Source organism: Gavia stellata, chromosome 3 (genome assembly GCF_030936135.1).
Source record: "Gavia stellata isolate bGavSte3 chromosome 3, bGavSte3.hap2, whole genome shotgun sequence".
Lineage (NCBI taxonomy): Eukaryota > Metazoa > Chordata > Aves > Gaviiformes > Gaviidae > Gavia > Gavia stellata.
In genome coordinates this window covers 95,982,469-96,004,569 of record NC_082596.1, presented here as the reverse complement: position 1 = coordinate 96,004,569, position 22,101 = coordinate 95,982,469, and the positions used below count along the sequence as shown (strand labels likewise).

The 22,101-nt window shown below is 43.7% G+C and overlaps 1 protein-coding gene across 1 annotated transcript in view; it reads left to right on the top strand.

Moving 5' to 3' along the window:
• Positions 1–15,560, top strand: part of RNF144B (ring finger protein 144B) — a 32,230-nt gene extending 16,670 nt beyond the window's left edge. The window contains exons 3-7 of the mRNA XM_059815568.1: positions 4,292–4,352; positions 11,840–12,044; positions 13,276–13,420; positions 15,134–15,223; positions 15,420–15,560. Coding sequence (XP_059671551.1) covers positions 4,292–4,352; positions 11,840–12,044; positions 13,276–13,420; positions 15,134–15,223; positions 15,420–15,560 — 642 coding nt within the window. The remainder of the gene's footprint in view (positions 1–4,291; positions 4,353–11,839; positions 12,045–13,275; positions 13,421–15,133; positions 15,224–15,419) is intronic.
• Positions 15,561–22,101: the final 6,541 nt, after the last annotated feature.

Sequence of the window (22,101 nt, the reverse complement as noted above, 5' to 3'; positions counted from 1 at the left end):
AGATACTGATTTGGGCTCTCCTTTTGCCTCTTAAGTTCGACGAGGAGAATTACCCCTTTGCATGTAGTGCAGATTCTGCTTATTGTCCCTCCGTCTGTGTAAATCCATGATCTATACCCGCGCTAACCTGACAGAGGGTTGTCAGCGGTTTGTAAAGTGGTGCTGAAATGGGACAGTGACCCAGATCTTAGAAATCTTAACTGCATTATATTCCATACATAGCTGAACAAAATTCCCATTGGGAGTCAGTTTAAAATACCAGTTTTATTTTTAATTTGAAAATTGGCTTACATTTTGCTAGGGGCGATTGAAATGGTAAAATGAGGAGGAAGGTGAGAAAATGTTGCAGGCCAACCTATCTTTTTCAGGGTCAAAATTAAAATTTTTGTTGTTCTTACTTACTCATTTTTAAATAAATCCAAGGGGAGCAAATGAGAGAGTCTTAATTTTGTTTTTATTTGTCACTAAATAAGAGAAGAGCTCCTTAATGGAGAAAATGAATAACGTAATATTTCATGATGACTCTAGTGAGCATGATAGCTGATGAAGAAAGGTGTGGGTGTAATTTCTAACAATAAAGAGATTGAACCCCCATACCCCTTTCAAAAGCAAACCACAGCCCAAGTTAAAACTATTTTGCACGCCTTGCAGAACTAGGCAGTGCCTCCGTCAGTGGGACTTTCGCAGCGGTGGGCAATGCAACCCTTTGCAAGTAGCAGTTGCTGCTGCCAGTGCAGGATCTGCCCTTGCTGCGTATCTGCTAAAGCGAGAAAGGGAGAAACACTTGTCCTGGTGAACTTTCCTCCCTCGGCATTATCGAGGTTTGATTCATACGGGTGTGAAAGGAAGTAAGAGCTATTCAGTTTTCTTGATTGCCTCCTTGCATCTCCCTTGAAAGCCTGAGAATAGGTGGAGTAGTGATTTTCCCTTTCCACTGTGGTAGCCAGCGTTTGAAAACAGAGGAGTTGTTCTTCCTTGGCTCCTGGTTACTGCACTGCCCGGGTTACAAGGAACAGTCTGCCCATGTGTAAACCGAACCCAATTATTTCAGACCCTTTCATTTTCCTTCCTTTGCTCTTTTGTCTTGTAGTAGTAATAGCACCCCCGGTTATCGTACCACGTTGGGCAGTCTTTTTGGACACTTGGCAGGGGTCCAGCTGGCGCCTTTTGTGGTAGTGAGCCTTCAAAATTTTGCTTTTTTTCCATGGATGTTTTTACTTCAGGTGAAAGCTGCTGTTCTTAGTGAGAGCTCTTACATGTTCTTGTGCTCTATAACAAGAGCATTCTAACTGCAGACAGTGCTTACAGGGTATAGAAAGCCAGAAAACTTATTTCAACTCACGACAGTCTGATAAGTCTCAAATCAACATCTTTTCAGGTGAGGAGAGTCCTTGCCTCTCATTTTCGTCATAGGTTTTTATTGTAACCCTAACCCAGTATTAAAAAAAACAAAAAACCAAAACCCCCAAACTTGTCCTGTAGCATTTCTTGCTGCATTGAATAATTTCATAGCCTAGAAGAAGAAACGTCTGCTTTCTGATGTGCTCGTGGTCTTTCTCTTTTGGCCCTTCGCCATCTGCCGGGCTGCTGGTTTGCTTCCTCCCCAGATCTCCATCCTCTGTCCAGCCCAGAGGTGTGTGTGGCTGTGCAGGAGAGGAGGTGTTTGGGATGGACATCCGGGTGGGGCTGGAGAAGTTGTATGGTGATGAACATTTAGACTCTGATGCCAAGTAGGAGGAGATAAACACCTAATCCCCTTACCGTGCTTATGGCTGTCCTCGATTAAGCGCAAATGAGATTAAAAGTTCACCGAGGACAGGAACGGCTGGTTTTTTGGAGGACCTGATACTCACGTTTCATTTTTTTTCCAATTGAGTTTGCACCTACAGCTTTGATGCAGCACTGAATTCAGGCAGCAGCAGATTGTGCATTCCTTTCCTCGTGCCTAAAGATACTAAATCTGCGAGAGGCTTCAGCTCAGCACCTCTCAGGTTGACCTCCGTGTGGGTGGCTATCAGAGGCTGGTCTTTCAAAGCCTGGGGGAGTCGGTGGCAGAGGTGACGGGCTGCGTGTCTTCAACGCCCGGAGCTGCGTGCAGGGAGGGGCATCTGAGCTGTGAGGAGGATAGGTGGGAAGAAGAGTGGGGCTGGGTGAAACCGGTGGGGAAGGCTGGCATGGTACGACCAGGTTTTCAACAGGAGAAAGGGAAGCTTTCAGCGTTGACTCTGCTTCCCGTTGAAATCTGCAATAAGACTTACTCTGCTCCCACTGTAATCAAAAAGGCCCATTTTTAATACATGGGAAATTCTGGGCTTAATAGAACTGCTCTTGAAAAACTGTTTGTTAAAAGCAAGAGCTAGCACAGAGAGACCCCAGACAGCTAAACAAATCACTCCGGTGGCTCTTACAGCATTGAGACTCACTGTTTTAATTTAGTCGTAGTGAAGGGAAAATTTAAAGTAGTTGCCAATGCTCACCCAGCTAGAGAAAAGCAGATGACTCTTTTTTGCTTTCCCAACTCTATTTGGATTTGAAGCTGCCCTGGGGAGGAGTGGGCAATACTGAAATGATGTGTCTTGTGGGTTTTATATAGCTTTGGTTTTTTGGCTTCATTCTTTGCTGAAGCTGCTGAACTTCACTCTTTTTTCCCTGTTTGACTAAGTGATTATTTGTTTTCCAAGAGTGTTTCAGCCAACTTCTGATGAACAGGTGAAGAGTTTCCCCGGAAGCTCTCTGTGTCTGACAGTCGTATTAATGTGAGATTGTTTATCCATGCAAATACTTTCACATTAGAAATAGTTTATACCCTGAATTCAGAAACTGAATGAGGACAGTACTTTGACCTAGGGCTCACTTACTAGACTAAGAATATGCTTTGTAAAGGTTTGTTGGTGTTTCCCATTTTGATATTAAATCCTTTGATTTCTTCAACTATAACTCTTTTAAGCATCTTTGAATGCTTAAATCTTGACATCAGTTGGATTATTTTTTGTATGACGTTGGTTTAGGTCAAATAAATGATCCAAACGTCTGCTTCAAAATGCAATTTTAATTCCAATTGATTTGATATCTTAATAAAGCATTTTCATATTTTAGAATATACAAATGGATATATTCTTTTCTTTTTCCCATCTACGAAAGCAAATGTATTCACATCATGATACTGAATATATATTGGATTTTTTTGTCTTTGTATTTCTTCTCATGCGTGCCATGTCACACAACCCAGAAGGATAGCAAGGGCCAGCATCCACTTCACTGAGGGCAAAATTTTGCCTTTTAGAGGGATCTGAAGGACTGTGGAGGGATAATGGATGTGAGGGTTGAGAGCCCTTCACTTTGAAGCTGTCAGTTCTACGCTGTCTCACAGTGCTTCAGATGATCAGGTCTTGTATTAGTATTAGTCTAGGTTTATTTTCAGTAAAAGAGAAAATCATTTTCAGTGCTGGTACACTATTATGAGTGAATCAAATAAAGAGAATGATCTCAGATTCTGAGTCCAACAAACATGTGGCTCCTGAAGTGTCTGAAGTTTCTTTTGAACCCCTCCTTAACCCTGTACGCAGGTTTGCTTATTAGTTTTAAATAGGGTACTTAGTTTTCCTACGTAGACTGTTAATTGGAGATTAGAGCATTTAGCGTTTTAGGCTGCTAGTTTAATTATGGTAATGTGTAAAATGTATCAGCAAAGCCTGTTTGTCTGTGCCAACTAAATTTGTTAACTTCAGTCCAGTTCCCCATGGGCTGGTGCATGTCTAAGGCAAATTCCAACAGCAATGGCATTAACTGTCTCAGCCCAAAACCCATGAAGTGAATAAAAAAATGGAAGCTTTTGAGTTCCTGAGAGCTAAGTGACCCCTGCCATTAAGACTGGGAGACATGAATAAGGAACTGTTCGTTTGAGCTGTATTACTGTGCATGAACAACAGGCTGCAGTCTCCAAGGCCAGCAAGTTGTCACCCTTTGTTACATTAAACCAACACGAAATAAAACCGAGAAGCTTGAAGTAAATACAGAATCCGCAGAGAAGGCTTTCCTATGGATGGTAAGAAAGATGTGGGCTGAACGACTGGGCTGTGTGGCTGAATTAGGAGAGGTCAAGAGCTCCAACGTTTTGGAGAAAGAAGTCAAGGTACAGAGGAACATGGTGGTGAAAGCAAGCAGGAAAAGAAGGTGGATTTGAGAGCCAGCTCAGGAGAGCAGGCTGCTAATTAGGAGAAGAGGGTGCTTATTAATTTTTTTCAAGTCTGTGTTTCTAATGCTCTTTCTGTGTGTTTGTTTCTCATTTCAGATTGCCTGTTTGGTGCCTGTTGACCAGTTTCAGTTATACAAGAGGCTGAAGTTTGAACGAGGTGCGAACCTTTTGGTTTCTATTACCTTCCTTTTTAAAGTGTCGTGGAGGCAGCGGTATTACATACTGCAAAAACAAAGCCTGTTGGGTGAGTTAAGGAAGAGACAGAGAAAATGTCTTTGTTTTGAAATAGCTTAAGCGCAATCACTAGGTCTGACTGTGCTCCCCAGACAAATTTGAGATTATTTCAGTGGAGCAGAATGAACAGAGTGGCATCTTACTGAAAATACCATGCTTTTACTCAAGCTTGTGGCCAACACTCTCAGATTGCGTGCCTGAGGCTCCATCGTTCTTCGCGCAGCATGCTCATCCTGAGTCCCTGAGGTGGTGGTTGCACTGGTAGAACTAGACAAGGTGGTAGAGGCTGGTGCAGGGCGCACACCACTTTCATACATCCATAGGGATCTTCAGAACTTCTTGGGGGGACAGACCCTGCAGTGTGATGGGGATTTTTGCAAACATCCCTGCAAGGGAGCTTTTCTTATCTAGAAGCCTCATGTGTGTTCATCTAGTATATTTTATTTTTTCCTGAGGGATAATTGGACCCCTCGTTACTGAGTAAGGCCTATTAGTAAAGAAGTTCGAAACTGATGGTCTTACTGGGGCCAAGCTTTCCTATGCCAGAGGTCAGCCTTCTGCTTCACGAGATGGTTCAGCCAAGGCTGAAGAAGAAACTAGCCAGAAAGGTGAGGTCCCATGCTGGTTTTAAAGACTGACATCAACTTGAAAGTCTCAGCTGGAAGTTGCAGCGTTTTTCAAAGAACTCACTCCGTGGTAGCTTGCAGGGTAGTGTTATCTGGGACTGATCTGCCCTGACTCTGTTTTCAAACTTTCCGTGAAAGACTGTATTTGCATTCTTGCTTTGCATGCATGCTTAGATGCAGATGGATTGGGAACGTGTACGAAAATCACAGAATCACAGAATCCTTAAGGTTGGAAAAGACCTGTAAGATCATCAAGTCCAACCATCAACCCAACACCACTATGCCCATTGAACCATGTCCCACAGTGCCACGTCTACACGTTTTTTGAACACCTCCAGTGATGGTGACTCCACCACCTCCCTGGGCAGCATGTTCCAAATTTCCAAAAGAAATTTTTCCTAATATCCAGCCTAAACCTCCTCTGGCACAAATTGAGGCCATCTCCTCTTGTCCTGTTGCTAGTCGCTTGGGAGAAGAGAGCAGCACCCACCTCACCACAACCCCCTTTCAGGTAGTTGTAGAGAGTGATGAGGTCTCCCCTCAGCCTCCTCTTCTCCAGACTGAACAACCCCAGCTCCCTCAGCCGCTCCTCACAAGACTTGTGCTCCAGACCCCTCACAAAAACTGCAAAATGAGTATACCCAAGTATGCCCCAGAGTTCATGGGCAGATGCAGATTGTAGCTATGAATTGCAGGGACTTTGCTTTCATTTTTTATTTCTCTGTCCTATTTTACCTTCTTCTCATTTACCCTTAATTCCTTAGGAAGTCCCTCCAGTTCATAAACCAACAAGTGGCTTGTCTACAGCCCTAGACAGTGGAAATCAGAGCTTGTTAAATCACCATATTAAAGAGTTAAGAAAGAGAGACATTTTTGCAGTACATTAATGTGTTTTATGTAAAACCTTTTTTTAACTGAAGACCATGAAACTAATGATTTCCTGGTATCTCCTCCTCTGTAACTAGCCAAAGCTGAACTCATGATCTCTTGTCCAACTTCCTGTTACATCTCTTCTTTTTTTACTGCCTCCCACGCACAGTAGCCTGAAATTTGACTATTTTTTAAATCCTCCTTCCCTTTTCTTTCTTGCCGAAGTCTGACAGATCCTCGTCCACCTCCACTACCTCTCTTCATGATGTTTCTAGGATCTGTCCTTTCTCCTTTATGACGAGTAAAACTGGCATCCAAGCGGCAGGCTGAAACCTTAGCCTTTTGCCTTGCCTATTGGCCCCAGCAATAAATCCAGCTTACTGATGCCTGGGAACAATGATTCCTGCTAACTCAGGCTCTGACCTGGACACCAGCACTAATCCCGACCCGGCCAAGACCTTTTGCCTGTTCTGGATTTAGTGCTGCTGCCCCCAAGGCTGGCCTTTTTGGACTCATCAGTTGGACTTGGCTTATTAGCTTCTGCTGGCCTGAAGCTCTGTTCTCAGACCTGACCCTAACCTGGCAAAGCCTGCCTGCCCTGACCAATGCCAACGCTGGCCTGACAGTCTTTTTCTGAAACTAGCAATAAACCTTGCTGATGGCACCTGCTGGGGACAAATTCTGACCTGGAATCTGCCCAGGGACTCCTGGCAGCTGAGATCTGTTGTGTGCCTTGTGTCTGTGTCAGCCTTAGTGCAAGCTAGCCCTTTTCAAACCTAGTGCTACGGAAAACCCCGGCCGCTACTGCCTAACTCTGCCCTCTCCTCCCTTAAAACAGGCAGGTATTAGGGTGTCCTTCATGGCTTTTGCCCTGACCAACAAAGCCCTTTATTCAAACTCTTCAGCTTCCTATATTTAGACCCTTCTCTCAGGTTTATTCTGTTGAGATATGGGCTCTTTGCTTCAACACCCCCTTTGCTTTACTAGAAATGCTAGAAATAAATAACCAGCTTCTTGGGTAAGTCGAAAGCCTTGCTCTTGCTCTGTAGTCTTTGCTTACCAGTCGTCAAGTGATTGGTAAAGCCAATGCTTCTCATCCTTCACAGAATCACACAGAATCACAGAATCACTACGGTTGGAAAAGACCTGTAAGATCATCAAGTCCAACCTGAAAAAAAAAAAAAAAAAAAAAAAAAAAGAGAGAAAAAAAAAAAGAAGGGGGAAAAAAAAAAAAGCCAACCGCCACACAACAACAACAAGCCACAACACACCAAAAACCAACCCACCCAACACCACACAGCACCATGTCCATCAAGCTACATCCCACAATGCCACATCCACACGCTCCTTGAATACCTCCAGGGAGGGTGACTCTACCACCTCCCTGGGCAGCCTGTTCCAATGTTTCACTACTCTCTCAGTAAAGAACTTTTTCCTAATATCTAGCCTGAACCTCCCCTGGCGCAACTTGAGGCCATTTCCTCTAGTCCTGTCACTTGTCACTTGGGAGAAGAGACCAACACCCACCTCACCACAACCCCCCTTCAGGTAGTTGTAGAGAGCGATAAGGTCTCCCCTCAGCCTCCTCTTCTCCAGACGGAACAACCCCAGCTCCCTCAGCCGCTCCTCGTCAGACTTGTGTTCCAGACCCCTCACCAGCTTCGTCGCCCTTCTCTGGACACGCTCCAGCACCTCAATGCCCTTCTTGTAGTGAGGGGCCCAAATCTGAACACAGTATTCGAGGTCCGGCCTCACCAGCGCCGAGTACAGAGACATTCTCCATCTCCAGATGAATTTTGAGGAAAATTTTGAAGACCTGAAGAAGGGCTTGTACATCCAAAAGCTATTTTCCCTATTCCCCGTCTGTGCTAGCTATTTTAATAAAATAGATTTCCTTGGTTTTTTTTTAAAAAGGACAAATAATATTGGTTGAAAAAGTAGTGAGAAGCAATTGGCATACAATTGCACATCTCTAGACACTTGCTTAGTTTAATAAGGAATGCACTGAAAATATGCTATTCTCTTGTGGTTTTTGTGTTCTTAGAATGCAAATGTTTTCAGGCATAAAACCACACTTTCTTACATATCTGTAACTTCTCTGCATCCAGTCAGGATGTAGCCACAGAACTTCCGAGCAGCATATTTTAATAGAAGAAACAGGAATTGCTCTGTCTGTTTAGGATGGGGTTGATGTGGTCATCAGAAGTAAGGAAATAGAGGAATAGGATGTGGTTAGGACATATGCATTACATTTCAGTTTCTGTGACAATTGCCCAATAGACCGAGGGATAGATGATGAGAACCTCCATTTTATGCCTGACCAAAAAGTAGTCCATTTTGAAAGGAGGTGTTCCTAATACTCTGTGAAAGGCATAGGCTCACCCTTTCAGTGAGTACCTCTCCTGAGCCAGAAATTCTCCTTTCTTCAGGGTGCTGCATTTCCCCTGTCTGTCTCCCACATCTCACCTGCTTACTTGCGTGTTTTGTGAAAACTGGCCAGATCCCTGCCTGGTACTGGCACTGTTTGGGAAGGTTTTCCTCCTGAGAGTGGAGCGAATGTGGCTGAACTGGCTGTGGGGAAGCAGGGGAAAGGCTCGGGAGAGAAATGGCCCTAACCAAAAGATGGAGCAGCTTGCCAGAGCTCCTTCCTTTAGCACCTTCCTTTTTTTGGCTGCTCTGCTTTAGTTTTTTCTGGTTTTGCTTGTCCTCCATGGTAAACCAAACAGTATGAGACAGCATGGATTGCAAAACACCATCTGTAGGTTCTTTGTAAAATGGAGGAAGTGGGAGAGGAGGGAGTTTCATCTGATGCATTACATCTTGCTGCAACAAATTTGTAAAAATCGGTAAGATTTACAATCCAAATCCCCTGCTCCCAATGATGTCAAAACCAGACGTCCTGTCTTTCATCCAAAAACAGGATAGGAGAATTGAGGTTTCCAAAGTTGAGTAAGTTAAGCAGCTATCTGCAGGAACTGTACTTTATCTCATTTTAACTTCTGTTTATCAACAGAAGGCATACAGAATCTACTCTGTGAAGACTTAAATGTGATAGCCAGTACTAGACCATGGTCTTACCCAGTTCAGAGCTTCATTTAAGAGACACCGAGAGAAGCTACGGAAGTAATGATTTCTGAGTCAGGACACTACTTTTTAAACGTATACAAAAACATAAAATGGCTTGTCCTGTCCATCCATGTCTCTCCTCCCCACAAATGAAGCTGTAAACTAGTTTGTTCTGGCTTTCATTCAGTAGAAAGCAAAATGTTTGTTTTGGGGGGCAAAGGAAGCAGGTGTAGGAGAATAAGAGGAAAGAAGGCGATTCATGAAGTGGCTGGAGGTAGCTGGTACAGGTGTTTTGCTGGCACTGCCTAAATTTTAGATGACAGCCTTTGACATGGATGTAGGAAATCTCCACATCTGTCAGAGCACTCTGACACGGACTTAAAAATTACCTGTAGTCGGAGCATTGTGTACCGTTGTGTCCTGCAGCCAGCAGAGAGGATGATCATCCTTACGTGGTTCCTCACTGTAAGTGTCCTGGGCAAACAGGAGGGAGGGATGGCTTTAAAGAAACGGGAAATTTTCAGGTGAACAGAGAATTTTGGCATACTGGAAAAGAACTGAGTTTCTAGTGCGTGTTAGGTTATGAAGTTTGTGGGGTGTCCTCCCCAGGTGTTTGTGCTTCTCTCTGACTCTTTATTCCCTCTCTACAGCCAGGGTCACTCTGACTGTGTCCTTAGGGTGTTCCTTTCTAGCCTTGGCCTTTTGCTTGAAGTTGGTCTGCTCAATTTTTGCACTCCTCAATGATTCATGGCAAAAACTAGACGTCTTCAACTGAGTTCGTGCCGATAACCTAGTTCATGATTATTCTGGGGCAGGGATTGTCTCTTTTTTGCTAGTATCTAAATGCTTGAGAGCTTGGGGGAAAGTTTTACTGCTTTGAAGACATTTCTAGTTGTACAGTTTCTAGTTTCTGGATATTGGGACACTGAACTGATATCACTGTCTTTCATGCTGGCTGGAGCATCTGCTAGATATCCATCCACCAGCCTCCTTCACCGTGGGCTACCAGCAACCTCCTGCAGAGGAGCAGTGCAGGCAGGGAGGTGTGCATAGGAGGAAGTGCCTTCAACTGTTTCAGCAAAATTTGCCAGAGAACATATGCCTGGGGCCCTTATGCAGCCTTTTGTTTCGAGTGGGACAATATTTTATCTGCTGGAGGTACAGAGGTACGGGGTGTTGATCGACAGCCGGCTGAATATGAGCCAGCAGTGTGCCCAGGTGGCCAAGAAGGCCAACGGCATCCTGGCTTGTATCAGAAATGGTGTGGCCAGCAGGAGCAGGGAGGTGATCATGCCTCTGTACTCGGCTCTGGTGAGGCCGCACCTCGAATGCTGTGTTCAGTTTTGGGCCCCTCACTACAAGAAGGACATTGAGGTGCTGGAGCGTGTCCAGGGAAGGGCGACGAAGCTGGTGAGGGGTCTGGAACACAAGTCTTATGAGGAGCGGCTGAGGGAGCTGGGGTTGTTTAGCCTGGAGAAGAGGAGGCTGAGGGGAGACCTTATCGCTCTCTACAACTGCCTGAAAGGGGGTTGTGGTGAGGTGGGTGTTGGTCTCTTCTCCCAAGTGACTAGTGACAGGACTAGAGGAAATGGCCTCAAGTTGCGACAGGGCAGGTTCAGGCTAGACATTAGGAAAAAGTTCTTCACTGAGAGAGTGGTGAAACACTGGAATAGGCTGCCCAGGGAGGTGGTAGAGTCACCATCACTGGAGGTATTCAAGGAGCGTGTGGATGTGGCATTGTGGGATGTAGCTTGATGGACATGGTGCTGTGTGGTGTTGGGTGGGTTGTGGCTTGTTATTGTTGTTGTATGGCGTGGGTTTTGTGGTTTTTTTTTTTTTTTTGTGGGTTTTTTGATGTTGTGTGGTTTTTTTTTCTTTTTTTTTTTTTTTTTTTTTTTTCCCCCCAGGTTGGACTCGATGATCTTACAGGTCTTTTCCAACCGTACTGATTCTGTGATACAGAAGAACTTTTTAATGGCCTTTGACACCTCACAGTCAGGGATTTCCACCTGGTCCTGAGACATCCCCTCCATCTATTTATTTTCAATGGTGGTACCAGAGAGCTTCCAGGAAAGGAGGAGATGCAGGTATCTCCTGCAGGCACAACAGCCCTTTTCTAAGGAGGCTCGGCAGGGTGGGAGTGTTTGGCTGCACCTCAGGGACTTGAGCCAGCAGAAAGAGTGCACACAATGGGCACCCCTAACGTGCACGTGTTTCAGCTGGGTTTCTGTTGCAAGCGCGAATTCCTTGAATAAAGGTTGGAGAGTGAGAGGAAGAATCAACATTTGTCATTCTCTGCCATGTGGTGATGTCTGTAACTCAATGTCTCTACCCTGAATCTTGCCTTGACTATTGTTCTAATCTGATACCTGACAAATAGTGATCATATAATAAAGTGAATTGGAGTTTGTAGATAGAGGGGAGAAAACAAGGCATGGAAAATGACTTGACGTTAATTTGATGACAGTCCTTCTGCTGTTTATATGAAAGATAGTGCATGGCTTGGACACATGAAAGACATGGAATGGCCTAAAGTCACAAAAGACACGCACTTCTCAGCAAGCAGCAGTTACGTTCGTCTTTTGTACCTCCCTATAAAGGCAAAGAGTACGTCCTGTGTCGCGTATTGCCAGTCTTGCGGTGCTGCTAGTGCAGCTGCCTTAGCAGAGCACAACTGCAGACCTGCCTGAAGAAGAGGAGTAGGCTTGAATGCCCATGGGCGTTCGCGCGGACGGCTTCAACTTCCCCACCCACCCACAGAACTGGATCTTACGTACCTAGACACATGCCGCTGGAATGAGAAGGGGACTGTATAAACAGTTTTGTTTCTCTCTCTGTTACATTTCAGAAGTCCACTTGGACCCCCAGAGAACATGGTGCCCTGCAGCCGACTGCCAAACAGTGTGCCATATTGCACCGAGCGAGTCGGGAGCGCCGGTGCCGGTGGAGTGCCCGGCTTGCCGCCTGACGTTCTGCTCCTCTTGCAAGGAGACGTGGCACCCGCAGCGCCTGTGCCAGGAAAACCAAACTACTCCAATACCAACTGAGCAGGGGTAAGAGGGGAACCCACAGAGCCAACATGGTCTTTCAGTTCCTTTTGGCACAGGGTGCTAGCTCTGTGCCCCATAGTAGTTTCATGGTATAGCTTCCTTCTAACATCTCAGGTGCATCTCTGAGACTTCCCATCTCTCCTGGTGTTTCCTAAATATAATTCCAGTCTAAATATTAGTGTAAATGATACTTTTTTTTTTTTAATACTTAATATTATTTGGGTACTTATCGAACTTGTGATGCCACTGACTTTTTTTTTTTAATACTTAATATTATTTGGGTACTTATCGAACTTGTGATACCACTGACACTTCTGAAAGGTGAAGCCCTCCAGGGCTTTGAATCTGCCTAAAGGCTTTGTTTGCCTGCTAGAATTATGACCTGTGCCCATACAAAAAATCCAATGCACTAATATTCCAGGATCCAAACTTTTCTTATACTATGATTAAGAAATCACCCCTGCTTAATATTTATAGGATCTCTGTATAGCTGAATCTTAACTCTTAACAGAGAGTGGGTGTAAAATGTCCCATTTGGTGTGAGAAAACTGCTTTATGCTCATTTTACATAGGTGTAAACAACCTACAGATAAGGTTACATAAGGCATTAATCTGCAGAAAGAAAACACTTTTGTGTTTAAATTATATCTCTGTGGCCATCCATCTTTGTTTTCAGCATCAGATTAAGTGCAGTCATGTGTCTTCAAAGTTTTCTATCATTTTTTGCAAGAAATGAAAGACTTACTTAAAATCTAAGCATTCTGCTTGCTAAAGACTTCATTGAATAGGAGTTGCCAAAGAGCTCTCACCCTAATTTTTCTTCTCCAGGTTTGATCTTTGGCTTTGGTGGAGTGGAAGGCTATTTTTCTCAGGCAGGGACAGTGCTATAAATTGCATAGTCCAGTCCTATTAAATGAATGGTGCAAACTGTCTTAAAAAGTGCTAATTTTTAATGCTATGGGTGATACATTTATGGGTATAATGAGTGTTGGGTTTATGTAGCATAAAAGACCAAGGGAATGGAGTTTCACTTTTACATGATATAAATAATCTTACGCCTGGTAGTCAGTATACTTCAGTGTATTGTACTGAATATAAGCTTCACATGTCAAGTGCATTAAGACAACAACATTAGGTGCTCTGGAAAATAAGCGCCGTGCACATTAGACAGTGGAGCTGAATTTCAACAGTAATTACATCTGCATTTCACTTCAGTATTTCCCTTCTCTTCTAGATCACTTATTGGAACGGAGGCAGAGGCACCAATTAAGCAGTGCCCAGTTTGTCGGATCTATATTGAGCGAAACGAGGGCTGTGCGCAGATGATGTGCAAGAACTGCAAGCACACGTTTTGCTGGTACTGTCTACAGAACTTGGATGTAAGTGTTGCAGAAGAAACCGGCTAGGTAAAGGGTAATGGGGTTGGGGTTAGTCTGAGGTCCTGTACAAGCTCTCCACCAACTTGTTGATATCCTAGCATATGTCTGGACTCAATTCAGCTTCTAACTTAATTTCTTTCTTCTTATTCATCCAGTGCTTTTATTCATATCAACATTCTTTTTCTATAAAGGATTTTAGCCATGTCTGTGGGTCCCATGCTAGTTCTTTGAGGGAAATGGGACAGACCGGTTGCTTTCTGGAGGTCCATTCCAGCACTACCTTTCTCTGATTCCCTCTTCCAGTGCAGTAAAAATAGTTTGGTTGAGGGCCAGGAAGTAAGTGTCTTCCACCTGCTCCAACTGCAAGGGTCACAGCCTGTCCAAAAAATGGTACGGTATTGGGTGAAAGGGGTTGTTTCACAGGCAGGTGCGTTAAGAGCTCATATGGACTAGGTCTCCCTTACTAGTCCGTCTCTAGTGCCGTGTTTGCTGAAGAGAATGATTGGTTAGTAGGTTTGGGGATAAAAATGTTGGATTATGAACATGGATTATGAAGTGCAGGTTGCTAGTTATTTCTCAAGTGATACCAACTAGTCTCAACTCGTGTGGACTTCAAGCTTCCTAGCAGGATTAAGAGTTGAGGAATGAATGTGCTCGTGTGTATGACATCTTCCCTTTTTTGGCACAGTAACAACTCTGGGAGTGTGAAAAGGACTTCTCCAGCACTTGAAATAAAATGCTAGATGCTGCATGGCTTTTCTTTTCTTCTTGTTTGTAGTCCACAGCCAGTAAACAATGAGACTTCCTCATTCTTCATCCTTCCTTTTCTCAGCATGCTAAACAGGTTTTGCTTAGCGTTGTGTCCCATTTCTGTGTGTGTGAGCGTGCTTTTTCAACATGAGTCTTATGGCTTGCCTCAGAGTACATACAGTACGCAATGATTGCTTAACACCGTGCCGAACTGGAAGACCGTCAGATTCTCACAGACTCTGCAATAGGCCCTTACCAAGTTTTCATCAGTTCAAAGGAGAAAGAAAAAAACTGTAGTTGTGTGATTCAAATGTATTTTTTCTAAATGTGCAGGGTTACAGGAGCTCCAGGTGTAGATGAAGGTAACATCTGCAGAGCCAAAGAGTAGGAACGAAAAATGAAAGAGGAAGCAGCGTCAGGTTACAGCACAGCCGGCTAGAAGAGGGTAATGCGGGGCATTAGTCACCTTCTGGAAAAAAAAAGGTTGATTTAATAACTGTTACTGGCAAAAGAGAAAGGAAACAGGGCTTTCCTAATTTTTAAGTTTTCCTGTTAAGCCTAGGAAGAAAATGACTCTTAAAGTGTAGGGACAGCAGGAGAACAGAAGGTAGAAGCACCTCAGAAGGATGATCCCTCACATCCCTTTCAAAAATATCTGTTGTTTACAGGCCCCTTTATCGTCACCAAATTATAGACTAGGTACTCGTGCAATTGGTGCAACGCATTTGCTTATGCTTTTTAAAAGTGGGGGAGGAAAGATGCTATAGATAGCTCAGGTCCCAAACGCACCACACTTTTTGAAACTGCAAGAAGTTTAGATAATTATTTGGAAGACAGGTGAACTTGTCTGCTGGCAGCTGTTAATTTTAAAGCAGTGTCAGGAAAGTTGTATTTCCAGTCTAGACTTGAACCTCTCCCCGCAGTACTGTAACCTCCTCTTATAGCTTCTCCTTTGTTTTTCAGAACGATATCTTCTTAAGACATTACGACAGAGGTCCTTGCAGAAACAAGCTGGGCCACTCGCGGGCTTCGGTGATGTGGAACAGAACGCAGGTGCGTTCCTAGTCAGCTCAGCAGAGCTCTCATGCATGCATGAAGCAAAGAGATTTTGCGCTTCGGTGAAGGACCGAGATGATAATTTTCATGTTTTCATCTATTTTTTGTGACCTATGCTGTGCTTATGGACGCACACGAGTATTTTATTTTCCACATTAGCTAAATACATATTTCTCCCCACCATGTCTTTCAGGTCGTGGGGATCCTCGTTGGACTAGGTATCATAGCGTTGGTGACCTCTCCCTTGCTGCTCGTGGCATCTCCATGCATCATCTGCTGCATTTGCAAATCTTGCCGAAGCAAAAAGAAAAAACACAGCCCACCAACAACCTAAAACCCTGTGTCTGTTTGAGCCTCCATCTGTACAGCATATGTGTGTAAGAAAGCACAATGGTTGTATTTTGGTGCCATACCTACCAAATAATGCTCCCTTTTTTGCCAGTTCTTGGGATAAGTGCCTATTCTTTACAGGCTACTCTATCACTAACAAGTCCCAGTGTGGGAAAATTCTAGATAATTGTGCGGTACATATGGTATAAGTTTTTGTTTTATAAAAGGAAAACGAGACACCATTCAGTAGTTCATACCCTTAAATAAGAGCCACCTTTTGAGACGGCTAGAACCTTACCATCTTCTCTCAGCTGCACATGACTTGATCTTGCAGTATTACTCTGCCTTTGCAGACCCAGTCGTTACTGTCATGCTTTATGTTGGCTCTTGGTGACACTCAGATTTCTCAGAAAGTTTTGGGTATTTTATAAAAGGGGGAGAAGGAAAAGCCTGATGAAGTTCCGCCTGCTAGCTTGTGTCCTGTTAAAGGTAGCAAACTTAAGAAAATATATTTGACAGTTTCCTATCAACCGGCTGCCATGGCATTTCTTTCAGCATTGAAATAAATTTGATTTATACTATTGATCTCAATTACAGAGGTAAAAACCAACAAAACTATTTCTAAGAAAGATAGGGCTCTCTTTTGAGAGTCTGGACTACCTTGAGAAAGCTGTTATTTTTTCAGATCAAACGTGACATACCTACCTTGAAATATTAGGAGTATGCATATTTCCCTGCCATTGGGCATGCCTTTTGTCAGTGACATGGGTGTAGTAAACTCAGCATGAAGCTAGTATTTTAAGAAAGGCCATGATACAGCTCCTGTTTTGTGCGCAGTATTGGGATCTTGGTTGTGCGTATAGAGTGGCCGCGTGTGTGTGGATATACTCTGTATACAGAGCATGTAAGGCACAGTTTATTTTCTAGGCAGTCAGTGTATCTTTTCAACAGTTTAGATAGGGTGGCAGCAAGAACCCTGTTAAAAACTGACTTAGACCAGGCTAAGCCAAACCCTCCTTTAAACCTTATGGACCTGCTGAAGTGAATACTTGAGAAATGCTGTGTAAACATAAGCTCTGTCCATTGGTGGGTATTTCTTCTGTCCCATTCGAGGTTAACAAACTCTGTTACTGATAATTTTTAGCTACTCGAAATCTGAAAGGCTGTCATTTAATGAACCCTTCACTTTAATTTGGTGGCTCACCACCAAACTGATTCAGCCCCTGGTATCAGTTACACCTGTATAAGTTCACTGAAACCTCACTGAAGAGCTGGAGTTACTCCAGGCTCTGCTCCCTGAAGTTTATTTCCTTAATGGCTGGTGCTCCTCACAACCCTGGCGGGTGGCGGCTTTTGTTCTGGACTCCCGTCTGTGCATTTTATATCTGTGGGAACTGATATGAGTTTGCACTATATAATCCGTTGTAATTCCAAACCCCTTTCAATAAGGGCTGCAAGGTTTAAATGAGATGCTCAGCCTGGGCGTCGTGTCGGGCTCACCCTCCGCCGGGCTGCCCTCCTCCGTGCACAGAGCGCGAGGCACCCAACAAGTGCTGCGAAGAGCGTCTTTGCTGTTGCGTTTGGCCGAGCCTCAGGAACTTTGCCTTCTTGGCAGCCGTAAATGTGACCTTTTTTTTGTTTAACTTCGCTCTCTGGTTACTGTAACAGAAGTGGTAGATGTTCTTATTTTAAGAAAGTGTAGTCTGTTGAGCAGACTAGCAGGGACAAAAGCCTTAAATGATATTGTCTGGTTTACTTTTTAATTGATTTCTTTTATAAATACTGTCTGACTTTGCTACCAGTCGTGACTGGAGGGCAGGCAGTGCTCACCAGTGTGAAAGGCTATATTTATTCTCCATCCACAGCTTCGAAGGGAAGCAGAAAGGTAGCCAGTACATTCTAAATACAGAGTGCAATGCAGGCAACTGCCATTTGTAATAAATAGAGAATGTTTTCTGTATGTGTTTTCTTTAAGAATGGTAATGGTATTGCTCGGGGGTACTTGTAACGGATTAAAGTGTCCAGCCCTTGGCTTTGCACTATTTTTCTACCTACGTTTTTATGGCACTATTGTAATTTCCATTTTATTTATGAACTTGCAGTTGAGAGTCTTACTTTAATGAAGCCTCAAGGACAAAGATATAGGAGCTGTACAGTCTCTTTAACCGTAACCAGCGTTGCAATGTACCAATACCCTTTGCATGTTAAAATTTGTGGGTTTTTCATGTTTTGTGGTCTTACCTATGTCCAAAGCAGCCTCTGCTAGCCCGGTTTATTTCCTTGTCCTCTTCCTCTTTCCCTTGTCCTGTTTTTGCTAAAATGCCTAACGGAATGAAGGTGTCTCATGTTTTTTGCATTAATACTGCTGTGTTAATGAAACTGCCAAGTTCTTCCCTCTGTTAAAGAAATAAAACTGAAGGCAGTTGTCTTGCCCAGAATATGCTAATGGACACAGGGTCACCATTTGTATTGTAATACAAATTTGACCTTTTTCGGTTCCTTAAATATTGTCTATAGTTAATGCAGATCTCTCTCCATAGAGTGGGAATTTCTTTAAATGATTTGAAGGATAATATTTTGTAAAAACATTGCACACATGCATAGCTGTAAAGTCGGGGAAAACAACACTAATCAGTTTATTTTTAACTCCTCAGTTTGAGAGTAGGGTCACTCTTTTCAGAGACTAATTCCTACAGAGCGGAAGGAAGGTGTGCCTTTTCCCTGTGCACATTTTATTGCTGGTGCCAGTTTAGGTGCCTGCTGGGGGTACCAAAAGCGGTAGAAATGCAGTATGCAGGTCCACAACTTGACAACCAGAATGCCAGTCCAGGCATCTAAGGAGCCTGTGTGCAGATTGGTAGCAGCGGCCCAGGCTTTAGCCGTGGGTCTTTACGTAAAAGCTGGATGAGGAGAGCATGAGCTACAGGCACACCTTCCTTTGGTCGTGTAGATGCAACAAATTGACCAAGAAAGAAGCTTCAGAAATACTTCAGAGCTTACAACAGAAGTCTTACAAAGATTATTTTCTTTAAAAGGCTGTGTCCAGTGCACCATGTATCCTGGTTTTTCATTGCGTGGGGATGCTTGAGCACGTGCATTAAGTAGACCCTGACCTGGCCAGTACCTGAGGACACACTACCTCTGTGCCATAGAGCTGTACCTGTGCTGAAGTGCTGGGAGCAGTAGAGCCCTGTTGCCTTGTTTTCCAGAAGGCAGCTATTTTGCACCAACTGGTCATGCTCACAGAGTTTCCAGGGAACCATTTTAGGGAGAACCTTTTTACAGTGTTGGTTTTTAGGTTTCTTTTTTTTTTTTTTTTAACTTTCAAAAAAAAATTACAAGTCACTTTATATGAGATTTATTGCAAGCATGAGAAATAATACTAACAGAAATGAGGGAGAAAGAAGCAAAAACAGGACTCCGACTACTTGTGACTCTTCTAAATCAATGTATCTGTCAATCCACCCTCTTGAACTCCGTCTGTGTGATGTGGTGCATGTTAGTACCAGGCTTCGCTGCTCTTACCATCTCTCTTCTTTCCCCTGGGGCAGGTGGCTGGTGTGCAGGTAGCACCCAGGGGAGAGCTCAGGGCTGTGGCAGGGCAGGGTGCTGCACAGGAGCTGGGGTCTACGGTACACCGCCTGCCCTAGCTCCCTCCCCAGTTTCCCCTGGGGCCTTTAAGCACTGAGAGAGATCTTGGGGTTTTTAGGCTGGTAATGTTACATGGATAACGTCCACAGACCTCTCCCTTGGAGAACAAAAGTGGCAACGACTCTATTCCCTCTGAACCAGGAGCATTCAGTCCTCCTGAAGATTGGGCTCTAGATGTTTATAAAGATTAGATCCTAACATTACAGTCCAGTGCTAGAAATCTGGATTTTTACTGCAACTGGCCACAGATCTCCATGGCCACGTATGTCATTGTAATTTCATGGCAGTCACTGGAGCTGTGTCAAATAGAGCTGAGGATCCCACTCAGCATCTCATGTCCTTGTGTTAAAATGAGGACGATGATACCTGCTCCCCAAATCACCTCTTAATAAAAAGAAAATATTTGTCATGCTATAGCATAAGTACTTCCCTGCAGTATTTATTCAAGGACTATGGGAGGCGGTCAATGCTGCTGTTCAGTAATTGCTGATTTATTGATGGTGCATGGGGTTACTTACCTCAAAGAAGGGCACGACTGGTTACACTAATTAATGTTTCTACAGTGCTTTAATGATGCTAAATGCTACATACTGTTGTCTGTCCAGTAACATAGCATAAAGTCCAAAGATAAGTTTAAGATGTGCATGATTTTTACTTGAATGAACTAAGAGAAACTGGCTATTACCTTCATATTTGCTTGAAGATATACAAGTGGACAGAAATCAACTGCATTTCCACAATGGGACAATGAAATTAAGTTTTGGCTGCTCTGTTCTCTGGTACCACAGCAGGTGGTTGCGCTGTAGCGCCTGCCGCTTTAAAAATTCGAAATCTGTTTTGCACTGTAATCTCCTTCTCCCAGTCACTCTCATCTTTCTCAAACAAATTCCTTTTATGATGGTGTTTTTCATCTTCTATCTCAGGCCAAAGATTCTTAGAGTGAAATTAGTAGATTTCTTTGTATGAGGATAAAAACCTTCCAACAATTTTCTCCCAGGTTTTAATAAGAAATTTGATGCTGAGATAAATGACCAAAGATAAAAATTTCAGACTTGGCTTGTTTATAAAAACTCATTCAGACTTAAGAAGTTGTCTTGGAAGACCTAAATAAGGCCTGCTTTGTTAGAGCTCATAGCTAAAGAAGCCCTGCAACTCTTGAGCTTCACAGGAGAGATGCTTCTATTGTTGAGCAGACTTTTTTTGAACTGTGTTGGGGAAAAAAAAAAATCTATATCTTATCTACTTATTTTTATTATATAAATCAAAAATGCTTCTCTTGTATGGCTTCATATTTTAGGTATTCAAACCCCCTGGAGGCTTTCTAGGGTATACTTACAGAGTAAGATAATGTGAAAAATACACTAAAACAGTTGAACAGAGTGTGCTAGTTATAAAACAGTTGTGAGACTTCTCTCACATGAGTGTGTAGGATCAAACCCTAATTTATGTGGCTTGCAATAAAGGTGTGAAAATTTACCTCTCCTGGAATAGCGAGAGTTGATTCTTCTGTGGTCTGCTGGAAGGTGAACTTACTGCTAAGATTCTGGAAACCTTCAGTCTAATTTTTATTTGTCCTCTAGTTGATAAAGTAATGAAGTGAGAGCTGAATGGTTTTGCTGAACAGGAAGCCCAAAGGTCTGTTTTGTGTCACTACACTCAAGTTACTCAGAACCAGTGTGTTTTTGTAATTTATGATTATAATTTATACAATTAATATATAATTTATCATTACTGATTATAAAATACTAATTTTGAAGTATCATTGCCTTTTATCCTATGATAGCTTTATTTTAGTTGCGTTCATACTGGAAGCCTTTCCTCTTCTGCTTCCTGTGGAGAAGGTCATAGTGTTCCTGGCAAGGTAAATTCCTATGATTTGGTGCAGTCCACAGTAAATGTTTACTACTATTTTTTAGTTATATTAGAGGCTTTGTTATGATCCCTCAAGTTAGTTCTTTGAATCAAGCAAATTTCTATTGTTAGGAAAGGTAGTTTCCTAGTAATGAACTTTATTGACCACAGTTTGGGCTATGCAAGATGATAGTAGTTGATAAGCTCTACCGGCTTTTTAGAGCACGACGTCATTTTTTCCCCTTCTGCCCAAGAGGCTTTCTCTTTTCTTGGCTGAAAATTAAGGACTTCAGTCATTTGCTTGTGCCTTCTGGATGTCCAAACAGAAGCAGCAGCTTCTGGTGGCCGCGTTCTGGGAGATCCCAGACAGGTTGAATGTGCGATGCTGCAGCACGTGTGCAGTGAGTTGCTTAAATTTCAGGACGGTGCCTGGGCTTTACGGCTTGCTGGGGCCTGTGCAGAGGATGTGGTGCGCGAGGGACTCATCCAGGCGGCTTCATGAGTGCCGCCAGCTGTACGGCACGTGTAGTGCTGGGCCGGTGCTGCACCGCAGCCGTGATGCCGGGCCGTCTCACCGTGCGTGAGCATATCCCAGAGCTTCGTTGGGGCCCTGACTCAAGCTGGCCCTTTCCAGAGCTACCCGCCCACCCCCAAAACTCCCCAAATTCCACAGCGAATCTCTGCTCCTTTTGTTTCCCAGTCTCTGCTGCTGGCCTGGTTCAGTTTCGAAGAAACCTCAGTTCAGATGAGTTATTTGGAGCTCGGCTGGTCTAAGCATTTGCTTTGGCTAATGGTTGGCAAGTCTTGTGAACGGAGAAAGGCAGAACTGTTCTGTACCACGCCGACGTTAGCATCAAAGGGCCAAGGGTCACCTTGTGAGAACTCCTTAACTGCCCCAGCATTGTGCATTGCTGAAAAAAGTGCGTGTTTTAAATGCAAGTGTGATTCGAAGCGTCCGCGTCTCACACCAAGGCGCGTTCCCAGAAACACCGGCAGCAGTCGTGGACCCCTGTCCTGCCCGCTCTGAGGCAGGTACTTGGCTC